Source organism: Aulonocara sp. 'chitande type north' Nkhata Bay, linkage group LG7, assembly GCF_057382095.1.
Source record: "Aulonocara sp. 'chitande type north' Nkhata Bay isolate Kocher_YH1m ecotype deep benthic linkage group LG7, A_spYH_male_GT1.1, whole genome shotgun sequence".
Taxonomy (NCBI): Eukaryota; Metazoa; Chordata; class Actinopteri; order Cichliformes; family Cichlidae; genus Aulonocara; species Aulonocara sp. 'chitande type north' Nkhata Bay.
Window position 1 is genome coordinate 29,890,539 of NC_141350.1, and position 21,054 is coordinate 29,911,592.

A 21,054-nucleotide genomic window follows, 5' to 3' on the forward strand; every position below is an offset into this window, starting at 1 on the left:
TAATCGCCTGAGCCAAGGTGTGAAACTGGGTGTGGGTCCCAATCAGCCAGAGTTTCGGGTGTGTTCATTGTGAAACCTGGCCCCACCTTATCATGCAAATTCCTGGGATCAGATGGCCCAGGATGTGAGTGGGCGTTAAGGCGTCTGGGAAGGGATCTCAAAACTGGATTATAGATGGCAGAGAGTTGGTGTCGTAAACCCCCGCCTCTGTTCAAAGATGGTCGCTCACAGTGGACATAGATGGCTTCTTTCACTCCTCTTTCAAACCATCCGTCCTCTCTGTCCAAAATGTGAACGTTAGCATCCTCAAAAGAGTGTCCTTTATCCTTAAGATGCAGATGGACTGCTGAGTCTTGTCCTGTGGAGGTGGCTCTTCTGTGTTGTGCCATGCGCTTGTGAAGTGGCTGTTTGGTCTCTCCAATGTAGAGGTCTGAGCATTCCTCGCTGCACTGTACAGCATACACCACATTGTTAAGTTTGTGTTTTGGCGTTTTGTCTTTCGGGTGAACCAGTTTCTGTCTGAGCGTGTTGCTGGGTCTGAAATACACTGGAATGTCATGCTTGGAGAAACCGAAAAGTTTTCAACACTGCTGGTTACCTGGTGTAATGTTTTTCAGTAAAAAGAAACATGGTCTGACTCCTACCAACTATATAAAGAGTAACTGAAGGTTAAATGCAGCTAATATGTCCTGTTTTAAGCCAGGCACTTACACCTCTGCTCCGCTGCGTCTCAGCCACCATCGCTCTGGCAGCAACGGCGCTAGAGCCAGAGCAAGGGAGAGCTGGAACAAACCATTTTTTTGGGGGGGGTATCTATACTTTTGTTCTTAAAATGTTACGTCTCAACCAAGTACTGTATGCTTTTTATGTTTTTAGTAGTGTGTCACACAAACAGCAAATATTGTCCAAAAAAGTAAGAAATCTTTGGGGGTGCTTTGATTCATTTTGGGGGTGCTGAAGCACATTTATTTCTTACACTTTAAGCCAGGGGTGGGCAATCTCAGTCCACGCGGGCCGGTGTCCCTGCAGGCTTTAGATGTGTCCTCAAACCAACACAGCTGATTTAAATGGCTAAATTAGCTCCTCAACATGTCCTGAAGTTCTCCAGAGGCCTGGTAACGAACTAATCATGTGATTCAGGTGTGTTGACCCAAGGTGAGATCTAAAACCTGCAGGGACACCGGCCCTCGTAGACTGAGATTGCCCACCCCTGCTTTAAGCCCACAGAGTCGTGCTGACAGATTTTTTTTTTTTGTCCTTTATCACAGCAACTTTTTCTTTATCATTTAGAAGAACAGTTAAATATGGAACTTCTGCAAACTGTATGTGGCCCGCCATGTAAAATGAGTTTGACACCCCATCTAAGCCGTTGTCCAACAGAGTCCTTCCTCTGGACACAGATCCATTCGCATGGTGGAAAAACTTCAAGCATAAGAAGATTGAAGCTACGCTAGCAGAACAAGACCATTTGTTCCAGGTACATCTGCACCAAGTGAGAGGATGACATTGATACTACAAGTACATCTTATCTCTCAACAGAGAGTGTGGACAGACTGATGTTTTTGCAGAGGCAGGTTGTTTTAAAGCGGTGCAGCGTGTGTTATTTTGGTTTATGCAGCATTTTTATATTGATGGCTTGCTGTTTTATTTAATTTTACATTTAGATAATGCAGTAACACATGTTAAGAAACAGCAATATTTCAAATAAATAAAAAGCTTAAATCAGATGAAAGAAGATCAGATTTCAGGACTGGACTCTTCACAAACACTGAAGAGTCAAAGTTGGATTGAACATTTCTACACTGTGTCTGAGTTCAGTGTCTCTAACATCCCCTTTACTCACTGATTAGAAAGACAACAACATGTTGGACTGTTTCTGGATCATGTCAGTGACATGTTACTTTCCCACAACCACTTTACTAACACTGAGTCACCATGAGAGGAGCAGCAGAAACAAGCTCACACTGACAACTTTAGAACAACATTAGAACAACGTGACAGAAACACATGTATTTGTGAAGAACACAGAGTGACTTTGTGTTTAATTTGTGATATCAGGGAGGGAGCTGTTCTCACACACTGTTGTACTGATCATTAAACAGCAGGTGGCGACCTCACTTCAGTTAAAGCACAGTCACAGAAACACACTGTGGGCTTCATATATTCGTGTAAAATTATAGCTGCTGTATCATTTAAATTTGGGATACTTTTTGACGTTTTGATTCGGACAGGGGGAACAAATTGCGGCAGGATCAGCTCAGATCGTGCTCCCAACGCAGGGGAAACCAATTCTGCAGGGGAGACCTACCTTGGCACTTGTGCAGGTGAAGCCAAAGGGAAGATGCTTCACCGTATTTTCTAGTCTTTGGCTTGGAAGAAAGTTGGTTTGGAAACATACTTGGCAATGCTTCATCTCTTGCTTTGCGTTTGTGTGTGAGCCCTGTCAAAAACCTGTCAATTACGCTATCATTGTCCAAGCGTTCTTTTTTTTTTTTTTTTTTTCATACCGCCCCACCCGCCCCTGCAATGGCTCTGCACTCACCCCTAGGGGGCGGGCCTCACACTTTGGGAACCTCTGTGTTAAGGTATTAAAAAATATCACACTGTTAAAAAAAAAAATGAATGTGAACCTTCTTCAGTCCATTTTTAAATATTTTCCCAGCTGCTGTTTGAACCGCAGAGCTGCTCTGGTTCCTTCATCCACTCTGCTTCTCATCTCCTCCAGTTTCTGGACCTTCTCTGTGTTTCCTTTCTCCTTCATCTTCTCAATCAGGAAGTCCAAGTGGACAATGGAAGATGCTGAATCAGCTTTCAGAGCTTGCTCATCCAGTTTGACAACAAGTTTGTAGGACTCATTTAATAACTGTGACTCATCTGCTGTCTGTTGGATAATTTCCTTTTCAGGGTTTCCCAAAAGATTCTCTATTCTTTTCCTATAATTTTTATTTTTCTTCAGACCTTCTGGAAACTGTTTCAGTTCAGTCAGGCCACATCTATCTTTCAGATTTTGGATGCAGGTCGTCAGTCTGATTCGTTCATTCAGAACTTCCACAGATATCATCAGTCTTCGAGCTGTACCTTTTTCCAGAAAGGCTGTGAACTCTCTCATTCCTCTCTCTGTTACTGTCCATGCAAATTCCAAACTAATTTCGTTTTCCTCTGTTCGCTCTTCATGCTGGCAGCTATTAAACAGGAAGTGAACAGGCTGATTCTTCTCATTTTTGGCACATTTAATGTTTGCTGCTTCAAGAGCTCGAAAAGCATTTTTAGGACGTCTTCCATCTGAGTGTGTGATCAGAGCTACAACATTTTTCTCCATGTTTTCTCCAAACAGAGACATCACTGAATCAAAGACATTTATCGCTCGGTCACTCAGTCGATAATCTGACATTTTCATCACCAATCCCAGTGCATGAACTTCATGAACTCCATTCTCTGATCCAAACAAGTCCAATAATTGCTGACTGATGATGTCATGTTTAATCCCTCTGGTGTCTCCATATCCAGGAGTATCGATGATGGTCAGAGAGTAGGGAAGAGTTTTATCTTCAAAACCAAAGATCTCGTACACGATCACATCTAATGTCTGACTTTCTGCCTGACTTTTCTTCTCCTCCTCTACGATCTGAAACCAGACTTCATCCTCCCACTTCACTCCCATGCTGTAGTTAAACAGAGAGTTGATCAGAGTAGATTTTCCTGCTTCTGTTTCACCTACAAGTAAGATGGTTTTATTTGGCTTGTTTGGATTTTTTTCACCAACAGTTATTCTTGTCAGAGTTCCAAACTTCTGTTTTTTTGTTCTCAGCTGGTAAACAGCAGGAGGTCCTGAACGGGTCAGATCACTGTTGGAGATGATGTCCTTGTACTTTGAGATGTTACTTGTCCTGCATAAAAAAGCAGAGTTTCAATCAGAAGTTACAATCGAAGTACAATGTTTTTGAGTAGTCATGTCTGTGCCTCTATTATCTGTATTACTTGCAGGATTTTAAGGCACCTGTATTTCAGTACTGTGTCAAATTACAGCTGCTGTTAGTGATGTGTCGGTCGCGAACGAAACAGCTCTTAGAGTCGGCTCTTTGAAGTGAACGACACGAGCCAGCTCCTTATTGGGAGCCGTGTTTTTTTTTTTTCTTTCTTTCTCTCACCCTCTCTCTCGCGCTTTTTCACTTCACTCCGCACGCGAGCCTTGTGCTTGCGCTGAGCAGAGGGGGGAGGGGCGGTAGTTAAACTCGCAGTAGCACAGGAACAGAGCGGCAGGGAAAGAGAGAGAAAAAGAGCCAGGGACAACAACAAGGGACAAATCGTCACATTAGAAAGGTATGGTAACAGTGTTGCCAACTTAGCGACTTTGTCGCTATATTTTTCAGACTCCTTTAGTGACTGCGGTAATGCAGTCATCTAGCCATCACAACTTGCCTTTTTGTTAAACCCGCTCAAACCCTAACACTTGCTCATTTTTCCTGCTTCTAACATCAGATTTGAAAAGGAAATTTTCACTTGCTCTACTAACAGTAGTGATGGGATTTCCAGCTCTTTTAAGAGAACCGGCTCTTTCGGCTCAGCTCACTAAAAAGAGCCGGCTCTTCAGGTTGTTTTGTTGCTTTAATTAATTTATTATTAACAATAATATAAAATTATGCACAAAAGGAATTACTAATGGAAATAAAAAAGTGGTTTTATTTATATATGTTTATATATAAATATAGGCGGTGCCCCCTAGAGACAAAGCACGTTCAAACTCCAAAACACATTTCTAGCGTTAACTGAACTTCCAAAACAGAGCTACCTAGATCACTTAAATTACACAATTGAAAGCATATGTGTATTGTTTGTGTATTTATACACAAGCACTCATATATATTCAAATAATTAAAAGAAAAATGTTCATTTAGAAGGAGTCCTATCGGGCTTGGTTAGCCTGTGGAACTACGGAGGCAGCTGACAAGGTATCGACAGGCCAAGCGGAATGCGGCTCGGGCAGTGGCTGAAGCAAAAACTCGGGTGTGGGAGGCCATGGAAAAAGACTTTTGGACTGCCTCGAAGAGATTCTGGCAAACCGTCAGGCGTCTCAGGAGGGGAAAGCGGTGCTCTACCTTCACTGTGTATAGTGCTGGCGGAGCGCTGCTGACTTTGACTGAGAAAATTGTCATGCGGTGGAAGGAATACTTCGAGGACCTCCTTAATCCCACTGACACGTCTTCCGAGGACGAAGCAGAGTCTGGGGATGAGGGGAATGACCTGCCAATTTCTGGAGGCGAGGTCACTGAGGCAGTTAAACAACTCCTTGGTGGCAGAGCCCCTGGTGTTGATGCGGTCCGCCCCGAGTTCCTGAAGGCTCTGGACGTTGTAGGGCTGTCCTGGTTGACATGCCTCTACACTGTAATCCCAAAAGTTATTTGCATTCAAATGGTTTAGCTATAATCACTGATGGTAATTAATTCTCTTTGTAAAACTAAAATCATATAACTGTGTCAGACAGAACTCATTGGTGGAAGCTTTTTGCACTTAACCTATATTGTTTTGCATGTGATGCACTAAAATGAATACATTTAACATGGTCCTTTCTATTTTAAGTTTATTCTAATAAATAGTTTAAGTTCAATTTTTTATAAGAGAATAAGTTTTAAACTCAACACTCAAATAATAAAAGTAAATTTGATGTTTACTGATCATGTTTAGTTGAAAGCACTTTCACTATTTTTAAGTTTTTGTTGCCCCTCCCATATTTTTCCCGGCACTGGAACCGAAGAGACGTCTGGACTTGTTTGTCGGGAAAAATTAAGACAAGTCGTTTTTGGTGGTTTTGCCTGGGATTGGACATGTTTGTTTCAGTCTACAGTCGATAGGGAGTACTTTTCCTCAAACCTCCACGCAAACTGGTGAGTTAAATCTTTCTATTTCAACTTTAAGCAAAAATAATTGCATGTTACATTACGCAAATGTGCACGCTAATTCAATCTACAGTGAACCCTCGTTTACCGCGGGGGTTACGTCCCAAAAACAACCCGCAATAAGTGAAATCCGCAAAGTAGTGAAAAGTATTTATTATAAATGTTTTAAGGCTGTAACCCTCACAGCCTTAACCCCTGCTCATGTGTAATGGTTCTAGCATCTTCCTCGTCCATCCAAACCGCGCGTTTCCATTGTGTGATGTGAGCACATCCAAACCGTGTTCAGGGTTAGCCCGGGTCCGGACTCCGGCCCCGGTCAGAGGAGGAGGACCAGAGCACGGCCGGGCACCTCCAGCCGTTCACACGGACAAATAAACCTGTCATTATTCTCTGCACAGCCGCGCTCTGACGCTCAGCCCCTCGCTGAGGCTCGAGGGGCTGAACACCGCTCCTCTGCACCTCGACGGCCTCTCGTAAAGTTTACTTTACTAACATGTGCGCCGCTGCAGCGCCATACAGAGCTGAGCAGCGTCTCGTCCTCGGCCCTCGCTGCTCCGTGCGGTACATCGGTACATGTTCTACAGAGAGCGAAATGAGAATGTACAACTGGAGTGGACCAGAGTAGAAGAGTGGACCAGTGGACGGTGTTAGATGAAGCTCTTCATCTTTATGAAAGAAAAATTACAAAAATATGCACAACAGGTAATCCTCCTTCCAGGTTAAGCCTAGGTCGCAACCTGCTGTACAGGCTCCTGCAGCCAATCTACAAAAACCCATTCTCTTGACGGGTTGCTGCCTTATCAACATTGAAGAATGGGTCAAATGCAGAGGACAAACTTCATTATACAGTTGTATAATGACAATAAGCCTTACAGATTCCCCAAATTTTCCTGTTTTTTTATTTTATTTGAACAATTAACTTGTACTTAAATAATAAACATCATTTATAGAAATACAATACTTTGACCTTTTATACTTGTGTTACTCTCCACCAACAGGTTAACTCACAGTTTTTTCCCCCCCCTCTGTAGAATGCTGCTGATGGTGACCTTGAAATCCCAATAGGAATCATCTTCAATGGTGAAAACGGAAGTCCAGAGCAAGAACTGAACCCCTCCCAGCTGGGAATCCTTCTAGAGGGAAATGTGGTAATGGATTCCATCTGCAGTCTTCCTTTGGCAATGTGTCTCCTGTTTGGACTGACTTATGCGCTCTACTTGGAGTACCCAAAGTGCATGAAGAATACATTCCTGTTTATCCAGCAGATTATGCTGAATCTGGGACAAAACGATCCTCCTCCAAAACTCCAAAGGCTAAAAAATGAGCTTTCAATGTGTGCATAGATACATTGAATGTTCACTCTTCATTGAGCAGCTTTTTCTCAAGTTCAGGAAGTCATTATTGTGTTTGTAATTGTCTTTTTTTGTTTTTAGTGGATGGCAAAACCAGGGCTTAAAGGAGTAGTTCACTGATTTTACATATATGTTCTTACCTTAGCTTTGAAGAGTTGATGCATACCTGTCTTGTCTTTGTGCGAGAGAAAGGCTCTCCCATATATTCCAACTACCTCCACTTTTTGCTCCTTTTAGAAGCTACCGAGCTCCTCCACGTTTTCCCTATTTATGTAAAATTACATGAAAAGTTACACTAAGTTTAGTTTCACTAAATTTAACGTATAGATTTTTTAAGCCGATAAAAAGGGGCACTATATTACAAGTGCGCAGTAACCCTAGTGCACTCTGGAGCATAGACTGAGTTACTGGGGGGATGAAGAAGTGCTCCTACAGTGTTATTACACCTTGTAATATAGAGTCCCTTCTTATCGGCTTAGAAAATCCACACGTTAAATTTAGTTAAACTAAACTTGGAGAGTGTCACTTTTCATGTAATTTTACATAAATAGGGAAAACGTGGAGGAGCTCGGTAGCTTCTAAAAGGAGCAAAAAGTGGAGGTATTTGGAATATATGGGAGAGGCTTTGCTCCATTTGCATGACTGAGGGCACGCACAAAGACAAGACTGGTACACATCAACTCGTCAAAGCTAAGGTAAGAACATATCTTATTATGTAAAATCAGTGAACTATTCCTTTAATTTCATTGTCTCGCTGGGGCCATTCCTTATTCCATAGTTTTTATTTTTCCAAGTTAAAATATTTGTGAAAATAAGTTTTACTGTTACAACTTGTTACCCAGAGTGTTGCACCAAAGTTCTTTACTTGTGATACACAGTTTTATCTGTTTAAAAGGATTGTTTTAAAGAAAATGTTTTATTGGAAGTCCAATTGTGCAAACAAAAAACTTACTGTTCAAAAAAAACTACCTCAGAGACCACAAATAAATTCTTGTCAAAAAGTGGCTAGGAACAACTGAAATATTGTGTTTGTTTCTGAAAGAAATGTCTTCTTAGAAGCGCCATGTGTAAAAATTGGAATACTGTTCAAAGGAAAACAAAAGTCTTGTTTTGTTATAAATAAAGTAAAAAGGTCACGTCCGGTTGAGGGCTCTGTTGGCTCTCAGGTGACTGTTTCCTCGCGGCTGCGTGCAGCGGGGCTAGGGGAGGGTCTGTGCTGACGGACGCGGGTTACTGACCTGGCAACCTGGCTGCCCCTGGGTGGGTCCGGGATGGGCGTGAGGTTCTGGGGGCGCTCCGTCTCTGGGCTGGGGCCCGGGCCGGGCCTCGGGGGCTCGGGTCCTGGTTGGTGTGTTGCCGGGGTTGTGGGCGGGTGGGTGCATGGGGGCCCGCCCCTGGAGCAGGGTGCCGCCGGTGCATCGAGCCGCCTGGGGGGCTCTTCAACTGGTGGGGGGGATGGTCACATCTTGCAGGAGCTTTCTTCTCTCAGGAACTCTCTGCAGGAGGGGGAGATACAGGAGAGGTGGAGGAAGATCTCAGCCTGGGCGTTTACCGTCTTATGTAGTCTGGAAGATGTGTGGTTGGTGGGGTGGGTGCAGTTTTCTCTGTGGTGGGGTTGGGTGGACTGTCCAGGGCTCTGTGGAGCCGGGGGGCGCTACTGCACTGGGCCCGGTCTGATGGGCCTGGGCCCCCCTTCCCTGGCGGGTCGCGGAGGGTGGGAGTGCCTACTGGGGTCAGCGGGGGAGCTGGCCCCAGGGAGGGGTTACCTGCCCCTCCCTTCCTTCCCTCCCCATCTCCAGCTGCCTCCCTCTTCCCGCTCCTCCACAACCACCCACACATGCAGGGCCTTGGAGTGGGGGTATGTCACCAGGGTGCAGAGGAGGCTAACCCCCCCCCCCCCCCCCCTGTCCCCTTCTGGCTGCCTCTGCCTCAATTTTATCCCACAACTTAGACATTCACATTATTCACACTCTCATTACACATACATATAGGATCTTGGGGGTGGGCACAATCACGGAGTCCAAATCACCATCAGGGTGTATACCTCACCCCTGACGTCGTTGCCCACCTCTCAATTTTAAATACACTTAGTCATTGAGGGTTAGCAGGAGGGACTATGCGCTTACCTGCTGCTCCTTGGCAGGTAGCTCCATGCCCTCCTGGGTTTTAATTGCACCTTAGAACACATATGCATCAACACTACAATGAGCGGGTGGAGGGAGGTTTGGAGTCTTCTCCCACCCCCATTCTCTGCGGCCTGCTGGAGCGGGAGGGCTAGTAGGAGGAGTTGGCCGTCCGACTGCGGTCTGGGGTGTGGGGCCTCCCTGCTGCTGCGGAGTCGGGGTGGTCTGCCTCTCCCCACCGCAGGGAAAAGGGTAACACCACCTGGGTCTGGGTGCAATTCCCCCCTCCAGGGGCAAGGGTACCTAGACCCGGTTTGTAGAGTACGCTTGGGGAGTGTGATTGTGTGTACAGCGTCTCTTTATGTCTGTCTCCACGTTGGCTGAGTGTGGAGTGAGTGCATATGAGAGCATGAGGGTGGGAATGGATGTTTGTGTCTGTGTGTGCCTGTATGTCTGTGTCTATATGTCAGGTTGGGTATCAGACGCCACCTCTCTGGGGACACCTCAGGCCCTCCAAGGTTTGGAGGCCTATCTCCACCCACCACCACTTCCCCTGCCGGTGGCGGACTCCCTCAGGTGTCGGTGTGTTGGTGGTTCTTTGTGTCTGGGGGTGGGCGTCCGGGTACACACTGGCTCACTCCTTGGCGGCCGCTTGTCGGGGCCTGGGGCCTGGGGCTCGCTCGGGCCCCTTTGGAGGTGGGGTGCCCCCGGCCTCTCGGCCTAGGGCTCGGTCACTCAGGCGCAGCTGGGGGCCGGCGGAGCTCACGGGCGCGTCACTGCAACTCCCCCTGACTTCTGTTCCGCGGCTGCTGGGCGAGCCCTCATCTGGGACTCTCCTCAGCTCTTACTGGGACAGTGGCGCGGCTGCCCCTCTGTTGGTCTTCCATGGTCTCTTGTGTTCTGGGGGCCTCTGGATGTCTGGAGTTTTGATCTCCTCCATACCCGCTTCACACCCTGGAGGACGGGGCTGTGGCCCCCCCACACTCCCTAGCAGATCATTACATGGAGAAACCTTTGGAATGCAAGCATGCTGATCCACACAGGTATGCACACATGGGTATTCACAGACGCGGACTAAAGCTTTCTTGGCTGCTGCCTCAAAGCACACTGTGCGCTGTCTATCTTGCGTGCTGCACAATATCGTTTATTACTTAGTAAATACTGATATCTATGACTAGCTAGTTTATTGTGATGGTGCTTTGTTTTCTCTATTATTATGTTGCTCTTTGTTGTTTGCTGTCTCCTCTGTTTGTTTTTGTTTGTTTGTTTGTTTGTTTTTTTCTCCATACAGGTGACCCAGGAGTTTTTTTTTTTTTTTTTTTGTCTCTCTTCCCCCCCCTTCTCACCGTCTCTTCTCCCCTTTGGTTTTCTTTCTTTCTCTCCCCCTCTCTCTCTCATTCATTCCCCCTGTCCTATTTAGTAAAAAAAAAAAAAAAAAAAAAAAAAAAAAAAAAATGACAAAGGATGAACTGAAGCTCTGCCATCACGCATACTGCTGTTTCTGATGTCATTTAAAAATAAAAAAATAAAAAATAAAAAAAAATAAAATAAAAAAAATAAAAAAATAAATAAATAAATAAAGTAAAAAAAAAAAAAAAAAAAAACACTTTAGTGGTCTTTGGTTTTGAGTGTGTTTGCCTTGACATATTAAGTTTTAGTAATAATAATACATTTAATTAAAAGACGCTTTTAATACGCAAAAAAGTGAGTTTTGTAATATTAGCACCACTTAAACAATTTAGTTTTTTCTATTAGTATTAAGTTAACTGTACTTAAACAAATTATTTTTGAAATATTGAATACTTAAACACTTTATGTAGCGATGACTCAATATAGTAAATTGTGACAATTTTACTTTTAAGTTTACTTGACTAAATCAGTTAATTTTTTGTTTTGGGTTGATTACTCAAATCATTTGAAGGGAATCGGTTTCCTCAAACGATTTAAGTGTATTGAACTTATCCGGGTTTACAGTGTACAATGTTGCGTGGAGATCAGGGGCAGTACCCCTGGACTGGCAGACTGGGGTGGTGGTCCCCATCTTTAAGAAGGGGGACTGGAGGGTGTGTTCCAACTACAGGGGGATCACACTCCTCAGCCTCCCTGGGAAAGTCTATGCCAGGGTGCTGGAAAGGAGAGTTCGTCTGCTAGTCAAACCTCGGATACTGGAGGAACAATGCGGTTTTCGTCCTGGTCGCGAAACATTGGACCAGCTCTTTATCCTCTCAAGGATACTTGAGGGTGCATGGGAGTTTGCCCAACCAGTCTACATGTGTTTTGTGGACTTGGAGAAGGCATTCGACCATGTCCCTTGGGGTGTCCTGTGGGAGGTGCTGCGGGAGTATGGGGTGTCTGGCCCATCACTACGGGCCATTCAATCCCTATACAACCATTGCAAGAGCTTGGTTCGCATTGCCAGCAATAAGTCGGACTCGTTCCCAGTGGGTGATGGGCTCCGCCAGGGCTGCCCTTTGTCACCGATTCTGTTCATAATTTTTATGGACAGGATTTCTAGGCGCAGCCAAGTGGCGGAGGGCTTTCACTTCAGTGGCCTCAGAATCTCATCTCTGCTTTTCGCAGATGATGTGGTTCTGTTGGTAGTGACCGAAAGAACAAGATCGCGGATACAAGCGGCGGAAATGAGCTTCCTCCAAAGCGTGACTGGCCTCTCCCTTAGAGATAGGGTGAGAAGTTCAGCCATCCGGGAGGGGCTCAGAGTAGAGCCGCTGCTCCTCCACATCGAAAGGAGCCAGGTGGTCCGGGCATCTGACAAGGATGCCTCCTGGGCGCCTCCTGGGTGAGGTGTTCCGGGCATGTTCCACCGGGAGGAGGCCTCGGGGCAGACCCAGGACACACCGGAGAGATTATATCTCTCAGCTGGCCTGAGAACGCCTTGGTGTCCCCCCGGATAAGCTGGAGGAGATGGCTGGGGAGAGGGAGGTCTGGGCTTCTCTGCTTAGGCTGCTGCCCCCGCGACCCGGCCCCGGAAAAAGCGGATGAAGATGGATGGATGGACGTTCATTTACCTGTTCCTACCACACACCAAACCTGGTCGTTGGTACTTTCTGGCTTGTGTAGCCCATAGGTAACAAAAGCTCAACACTGCCCCTAGCATCCTGGAGCACTTCTGTTATCTTTTGTACGTGTTTTGGAGTTTGTACGTCCTTCGGGGCTTGTATGTGCTTCGGAGTTTGTACGTGCTATGGAGTTTGTACATGCTATGGAGTTTTTACGTGTTTTGGAGTTTTTACGTGCTTTGGAGTTTTTACGTGCTTTGGGGTTTGTACGTGCTTTGGGGTTTGTACATGCTTTGGGGTTTGTACATGATTTGGGGTTTGTACATGCTTTGGGGTTTGTACGTGTTTTGGAGTTCGTATGTGTTTTGGAGTTTGTACGTCCTTTGTCTGTAGGGGCCACTGTAAATGTACTTTATTTAATCACTCCACATGAAATGTAATAAATAAATCATATAATACAAAAACCAACTATTCACATTTCAACTTTTAACTATTTACATTTTCATCTTTTTCCTTTTAAACAAATTTAAACTGAAACAACACAAAACACTGCAAACCACAACACAATTAAATATAAATTAAAATATGAAAACGAAAAGAAGATGCATATTCTCTGTCATAAGGGCCTGCATGAATAAACTTTCTGAATCCTTTATCATCCACAGCTGAAAATAGTTGTGGATGATTACTATACCTTTCTAATGTGACGTTGTTGTCCCTGGCTTTCTTTCTCTCTCTTTCCCTCCCACTCTGTTTCTGTGCTACTGCCAGTGTAACTACTGCCCCCCCGCCGCCCTCTTCCCAGCGTAAAGCACAAGGCTCACGTGCGAGTGAAGCAGAAAAAAAGTGCGAGAGAGAGGGTGAGAGAAAGAAAGGAAAAAAAAACAACCCATGGCTCCCAATAAGGAGCCGGCTCACGTCGTTCATTTCAAAGAGCCAGCTCTAAGAGCTGTTTCGTTCGTGACCGACACATCACTAACTAACAGGTGCGATGATAAAGTGATAATGTTATTAATTTCACCTGTCAGTGGCCACGATGTTAACTTTTGATAAGTGTACACTGACTTTATAAAACACTGGAAATTAAACTCTAAAAGCTAAATAAGTGCAAACTTGATAAACTAAATCTTACTTCATGTAAGGTGGTCACATGACAAATTTCACACAGAAATGTGGAAGGTCTTTTTTATCAGAGCAAGAAACAGTGCCTGAGGGTGTTTAGAAGTCTCTGCTGGCACTGTGACTGAAACTCCCTAGGTGTATCAACCCTCTGGGGTCGACGGATGCGCCGGCGCATCAAAATCACATGACCAATTTAAGACGACACAGCTACAAGATGAAGTGACTCAGAGTCTCCATTTGAACTTGGGTCGAAAGCTATATACCAGTTTTTGAATTGTGTCGATGGGCCACGTAACACCAGAGTTATGATAAAAAATACACGCACCGTTTTTTCCTGAACAAAACAGTGGTGTTTACAGTGGGAAGAACGGCGTTTTCTATGGACAGCGCTAGCAAACACTCTCTGATTGCGAGTGAAAAAGGAGAAAGAAAAAACACCCCTTCCCTATTGGTGTTACAGTTTACCATGTCAGCCAATCAAAAAAATGAAATGGCAACATGTGGCACTTGGTTGTCTAGGGAGAAGGGGAAGTTTTAGGAGTGACACCCGCGACTGAAAGTGGGCGAGCGAAAGAAAGAGAGAGCGAGTTTTCATATGTGAGACATTAGTGACGTTTAGCGTGTTTGGAGGCTGTAGTTAGTGTGTTGTGTAGTTATTGTTTTGTATTGTGTGTCAGTTATACTGCTGAATTTCACATTTTCTCCAAAAAAAGCCATAAAAGGCAGATTCCAGTGTAAACGCTGTTACTGAACACAAACTATTTTTTTTTGGACTGGCACAAATAATTTGTGTGCCTTCTTATTTGATGCAGAACACCTGATTGTTCTGTAAATAGTTTTAAATGGTCATATAAAAAACGCCTGAAGCTTTGGCTGAATTTTTAGGTAAATAGTACCATATAACTTTGTTGTTTGCAAAACGTGTGCATAATTTTTAGAAATGTACAATTTCTATTTGCATTTCAAGTTATGAAAATGATTCGTTAAACATGTTTGTGGGTTTTACAGTAAAAAATATACCTTTTTTCTACTCGGATTTTTAATTTTTTGTCTGAATTTAGATCAATTGTGCTAATATAGTATGTCAAAATGAAAAAATAACTCGTATTTCAGATATTTGAGGTTGTGCTGAAAATAATGATACCAAACAAGGCAAGATAAACATCTTTTAAAGGTGAAATATAGAGGTAAAATCAAAAGTAGTCAAAAACGGCCAATTCTACCCTGGAACCCATAGGGTTAATTGAGAATGCAGAAACATTCAACAGATGTGTAATCTCACCAGACAATGGTCTTTGTAGAGCTTTCATGCAGGTTTTTTCCTGACAGCCACAGCTTGTTGTTACTCAGGTCCAGCTCTTTCAGACTACATGACTGGGAGCGGAGAACTGAGAACAGATCATTACAGCTTCTCTCTGATAGGTTACAGTTACTCAGCCTTAAACAGAGCAGCAGATATAACAACACATTACAATCCATTTATGAAATATTTGTGGTAAACAATCAGTAACATTTACTTGCCGTACATGTTGCCATAGTGCCATATGTTCTAATGCTAATAATCTAATGTAGCAGTGTTAAACTTCTGATTAAACAGCTGAATCCTGACCTCAGAGTTTCCAGTTTACAGTGTGGATTCTTCAATCCAGCTGAGAGAAGCTTCATGCCTGAATCCTGGAGCTTATTGTTACTCAGGTCCAACTCTCTTAGATTGCAGGACTTGGAGCTGAGAAGGGAACATAGAGGTTCACAGCTTCTCTCTGACAGATTACAGCAATTCAGCCTTTAAAACAGAAACAGAAGGAATGTAAAAAAAAAACAAAAAACAACACTCACTCATGTAGCCAACTGAGGAACTAAACAAAAATTTCACACAGATGTTAATGATACTCTTGATACAGATGGAATGTAAATGTAATATGAGTAAAAGCAGAAAGCAATATTTTCCAAATCATTTACTGATTAAATTTAATTAAAAAATAATAAGACAACATATCAAATATTGGATCCAGGACATGTTATTATTTTTTGAAGTCTGGTATTGTGTTCCAGTTATGAAGCATGTGTACTTAAACATTTAAAATTTCTTTGCTGAACCTTCTGTCAGTAACTGTTGGCCTCCTCCTGAATCCTTCAAAGTGTATTTGGAATGTATGATTAATCAGATTTGTCAGTATGTTAAAAAAAAAAAAAAAAAAAACTATAGTCAGATTTGAAAGTGCTGTGATCTGGAGATGTGTAGAGCAATAAAAATTATTTAACCCTGAGCTCAGCCTCACAGGATCATGCTTTCAACCTACATACCACTCTCAGTGCATGAGTATCACCATGTGGTGATAGTACCCTATAATTTAAAGAGTGACTTTGGTCAGCTGCTAATGTTGATTTTGCTGATGCAAGGTAGACTGAAATGAACAGACTACAGACTGTTGATGATTTATGCAAGTATGTGTTTACATTTCTTTCATTAGTTGTCAAAAATAGCTAATATCATAGCTATGTTATGATATTATGATATCATAGCTATATATGTAACATTATAGTAATTGTGCTTACTCTGCTTATGGTTTACCTGGCAAACGCATATGTCAAGAGGCAGTAATAAGATAAATGAACCAGTTAGTTCAAAACCCCTCTGTATAGGAGCTACCGTGTTGATGATTTTTATATATTTCCATTCCCATTTAGTGCCTATATGTTTTGGAATTTGCATGTATTTGCATACAAGTAATAATGTGTTGAATATGCCTTGTTGTTTTTCTGACATTTGCCAGGACTTTCTGATTCCTGATTGGTTTGGAAGTTGTTCTATTGAAGTGTGCCAAGAGTAAATGTGCTGCTAAGAAAATTATTCATCTCACGCTTGCTGCTTCTCTTAGTTAAGAGAGCATTAGTACCATATAACTTGGTCTGACAAACCTGACAGTTTGCAGTTTACAGTGTGGATTATTGAGTACTGCAGAAATCAGCTTCACTCCTGAATCGTGCCGTTTGTTGTTACTAAGGTCCAGCTCACTCACACTGCAGAACTGGGAGCTGAGAAGTGAACACAAAGCTTCATAGCTCCTCTCTGAGAGGTTACAGCAACTGAACCTGAAGTGAAAAAAGAAAAACTGTAAAAGTGATATTGTTTTCTTTGGATAAAGGGGCACAACAATTCAATACATTTCCTTGCACTTACAGAGCTTTGTTAGATGCTTCAACCACTGGCAGCAGACCTAGAAAAGCCTTTTCTGAACCAGAGTATTCCTTCAGGTCAAACACAGTCAGATCTTTTTGGGATGACAATATGATGAAGACCAGAGCTGACCACTGAGCTGGAGAAAGGTCATCTAAGACTGTACCCGATCTCAGGAATTGCTGGATCTCCTCCACTGGAGAACCATCCTTCAGCTCATTCAGACAGAGGAACAGGCTGATTCTTCTCTCAGGAGATGGATTTTCTCTGACATTCTTTTTCACAAGTTCTACTATTAGCTTAATGGTCTGTGAGCTACTTCTTGTTTGCAGCAGGTCTTGTAATAGAGGTTTGTTGGTCTGCTGTGAAAGGCCCAGGAGGAAGCGAAGGAACAAGTCCAGATGTCCATCCAGACTCTTTATGGCTTTGTCAACAGTTTTACTGTAGATTTCTGGTATATGTGTTTGGCTGAAAACATTTCCAGGTCTCTTCAAACAAGTCTGTGATTGAGCCAAATTGTCTTCAGTGATAATATCTGAGACCACAAACAGAGCAGCCAAAAACTCCACTACACTCTGATGGACAAAGCTGAACACTTTTTTCCTGCCCTTCTTCAGCTGATGATCCTCTTTAAAGAACCAGAAGAATGCATTTGAAAGCTTTAAGGGTTCTGTGAAAGTGCTTTCATCCTCTGTTAGTTCTTCACTGAAGATCAGGCAGCTTTTCTCCAGCTGGTTAAAAGCCAGTTTTCCAATCATTTTAATGCACTCAAGGCTTTTTTCTGGGCCATATTTTTGCTTCAAATTTCTGATCTGAACATTCAGGAACTCTGTGTAAACCTCAGTCAGGGTCTCCGGCAGATCTCCTCTCTCTTTGCTCTTCAATACCTCCTGCAAAACTGTAGCAGTGCTCCAGCAGTAGACCGGGATGTGGCACATGAAGTGGAGGCTTGGTGATGACTTGATGTGAGAGATGATTCTGCTGGCCTTCTCCTCATCTCTGAATCTCTTCCTGAAGTACTCCTCCCTCTGTAGCTCCGTAAACCCTCGGACCTCAGTTACCATATCAATAAAATCAACAGAGATTGCTTCTCCAGGCCATGTGGTCATCCAGATACGAGCGGAGGGAAGCAGGCAACCTGTGATGAGGTTTGTCAGCAGCACATCCACTGAGGTGGACTTGGTCACATCGACAGGTAGTTTTTCTGTGGCAGTGAAGTTCAGCTGAGGGCAACTCTCATTCAGTCCATCCAACACAAACAGAAGTTTGTATTCACTCTTTTCAAAGTCTGAGTTTCCTGATGTCTGCAGTGTTGTGAAGATGCTGTTAAGCTCCTCCTCTTTGATGTGCACACTTTCAGGGATACACATGTGGATGAGTTTGGCAAAGCTGTACTCTTTGTCCTTTTGCAAATTCAACTCATTAAACATGAAGGGAAATAACAGATCTACATCCTGATTGGTTCTTTTTTCAGCCCAATCCAAAACAAACTTGTGCACCAGGAAGGTTTTACCACTTCCTGCTTCCCCAGCAGTCAGCACAGTTCTTATATTCTTTTTAATGCCAGAAGGATGTATGAAGATGTTGCTAATTTCAGTTCCTGCAGGCCTTCCAGAGGCCATTTCAATCTGCCTGAAGTGACTGGTGGTGTGTGTTTCTCCTCCAGCTGTGATGTACAGATCAGTGTAGATGTCATCCAGGTTCTTTTCATCTTTCTTTGATGTCCATCCTTCTTGTTTGCACATAAACCTGACCTGAAGATTTGACTGAAGTTGTTCTTTGTAACGTGTTATGGGCCGTGGAGACTTCACATCTGTATGACATGAACGTGTAAAGAACAAAGTTTTAAACTTCCATTCCACGCAGACTTAATAAGTAAAAATCGTTGTGTTTTATTTAAATAAATCTGTCACTGCCAGTTTCAGTAACATAGCATATTTCATTATGTGTAAATCAATGTGTCTACCAAAAGATTAAAAAAAAACATTTTAAAAAACTGAGGGTCTACAGTCTCTTAAGGCGATTAAAAAGTTAACATATACACATAAATCCACTCTTTGCATTTTCAGATTGAAGTTATCTGCCTGTCACCTGCAAAGTCAGCCGTAAAGACCAGTCTGATCCTGAGTGATAACCAGACGACATGTGTGGTTCTCCAGCAGTTTACCTTGTGCTGTTGTGCTGATGGTTGATAATCGCTCTGTCAGATCATTTCTGCTGATCTTTGTTAAAGTTTTCTTCACCACCTCCAAAGACTGCTGATTGTAGGTCTGTACTATCTTATCTACTGTTTCTGTCCTCTTTACATTCTCCAGATGACTCTTTGGGATAAATGGGAGGCCATCCAGGTTGTGTGGCTGCTCCAAATACCACTTGAAGTCACTGAATTCTTCATCTCCCAACTCTTCCAGTGTCCTCAAAAGCAGCTCTTTACTGGTCATTGTTTCCTCCTGAACAAAGATTATTTAAAAAAAAAACAAAAAAAACCAGTTTCACTCATATGTAGGATCACTTTTAAACCTGCAGTTTTCTGCATGTATCCTAAACTGCTGTTTTATAAAAAAAAACCCAAAAACAATAAATACTTGAAAACTGGAAGAAACCATGTGTTTGTAAATAAGCTATTAAATTAGAACATTTATGATGCCTATAAAAAGCATATCGCTCCCCTTGGACAGAGTTAAAGTCAAAATATATACAGCAGGTTACACTGTACAGTGAAATTCAGAAATGTTGCCAGTCACCTTTTAACACACAAAAATATTATAAAAATTCTAATAAAATAACAATTAAGAAATTTACAACAGAAAGTGCAAGAAATAAATGTGACAAAAACAAAATGAGTGAGTTACAGTGAGCACTATTTCTACCACTAGATGTCTATCGATTGCAGATTACAGTAAATTTGAGTTCTGCTTTTTTACCCCTACCAATTAAAGCATGGTCCTAATACTGTTTGTCGCAAAAACACATAAACAAATAAATAAACAAAAACATTTAGGAATAAATAAGGACAAAATTGATACAATCTACTAAATATTTTGTGGTAAATGTTTCAGACTGGATCCGCTGGATCCTTTGTCATAAGTATTTCTATAACAATGATGCTGAGTTGTTCAGAGTTGGCTGAACTTTTCTGTCGGTAAGCACTCCAGTTAGCTAGTGTTAGTGAAACTGTCTATGAAATGTTATTGTTGGACTTGGACACTTTGTGAATAAACTGTCATACGATGTGACAGGTGACATAATGTCAGCCTATAACCACAGACAGCTACTCACAATAACTAACTGTGACAATATCAGGAATAAATAAGTATTTTTATGCAATTTTTGTGTTAGAGCCCTGACTTCAGTGCAGGAGGCTTGAGGCAAGGCTTTCCATGGTCGAGCAGCCACATCCAAGTTTAATATGCAACTTGTCAAATGCATCGGTGTAAAGCTCACCACCACTGGACAGGACTGAGTTTGGTGTGGAAGAACTTGACTGGTCTGCACAGAGTCCTGACCTCATTCCAACAGAACACCTTTGGGATGAATTAGAGAGGAGACTGTGAGCCAGGGCTTCTCATTCAACATTAGTGTCTGTCCTCATTAATGTGCTTCAAAAATTCCCATAAACACACCTAAACCTTCTGGAAAACCTTCCCAGAAGAGTTATAGCTGCAAAGGGTGAGACGGCATCATATTGGATTTTATGGATTAAGAATGGGATACCTTTCAAGTTATATACATCTGAAGATGGACGAGTGAATACTTTTGGCAATATAGTGTATGTTGTCAGTCTCTAGCCACAAACATAAAACATGAGTACAGAACAGCAATGTCCATCTCAAAAAGATGTGATTAGCATCTGGATATCCTCCTCACCTTAAGCCTCATCTCCTGAACTGGGCATAAAAATGCTGATTTATTCCCAATACTGTCGTAGGTACTTATTGCCAGCAGATTAGACATGCAACCCTCTCGTTTCTGGACAGCTGACAACATGCCAGCTAAATAATAACAGCTGTTTATAACCCATAATTATGCTAGCTAACATATATAGCTCAAATAGCCTAAAACTCAAAATTTCCCTTTGATAATCAGTTTAATTATATTCTCACATCATGTGAGAGTTTATTTGCTACATGTTTAAATCCAACAAAGCTAGATATATTAAGTAACTTAAAAAAAATGTTATTTGAATGAAACTCCAAAAGATTTCATGACTGGACTAAGCACACAAATTTTCAAGATCCTAGCAACACCCCTGTCTTAAAGACATCAAGGCCTGAATAAACTAAATTGGCCTTAGGACTCTCAGGAATATGGTGACTAATTAGATGCTTTCTCTGGGTGGCATTAACTTGGCCTCCAGTAACACTGAGG

At 42.7% G+C, this 21,054-nt stretch overlaps 1 protein-coding gene across 2 annotated transcripts in view; it reads right to left on the reverse strand.

Moving 5' to 3' along the window:
- Nucleotides 1-340: 340 nt before the first annotated feature.
- LOC147325409 (NACHT, LRR and PYD domains-containing protein 3-like) overlaps nucleotides 341-21,054 on the reverse strand; it is a 36,195-nt gene continuing 15,481 nt past the window's right edge. The window contains exons 2-8 of one of the 2 annotated variants that reach the window (XM_086299941.1): nucleotides 20,131-20,210; nucleotides 18,854-19,136; nucleotides 16,690-18,499; nucleotides 16,428-16,601; nucleotides 15,118-15,291; nucleotides 14,791-14,946; nucleotides 341-3,887 (exon numbers count right to left, since the gene is read on the reverse strand). In XM_086299941.1, the coding sequence (XP_086156067.1) occupies nucleotides 2,636-3,887; nucleotides 14,791-14,946; nucleotides 15,118-15,291; nucleotides 16,428-16,601; nucleotides 16,690-18,499; nucleotides 18,854-19,127 (3,840 nt within the window). In that variant the 5' untranslated portion in view covers nucleotides 19,128-19,136; nucleotides 20,131-20,210 and the 3' untranslated portion in view covers nucleotides 341-2,635. The remainder of the gene's footprint in view (nucleotides 3,888-14,790; nucleotides 14,947-15,117; nucleotides 15,292-16,427; nucleotides 16,602-16,689; nucleotides 18,500-18,853; nucleotides 19,137-20,130; nucleotides 20,211-21,054) is intronic. The other variant, XM_086299942.1, reaches the window with a different exon arrangement.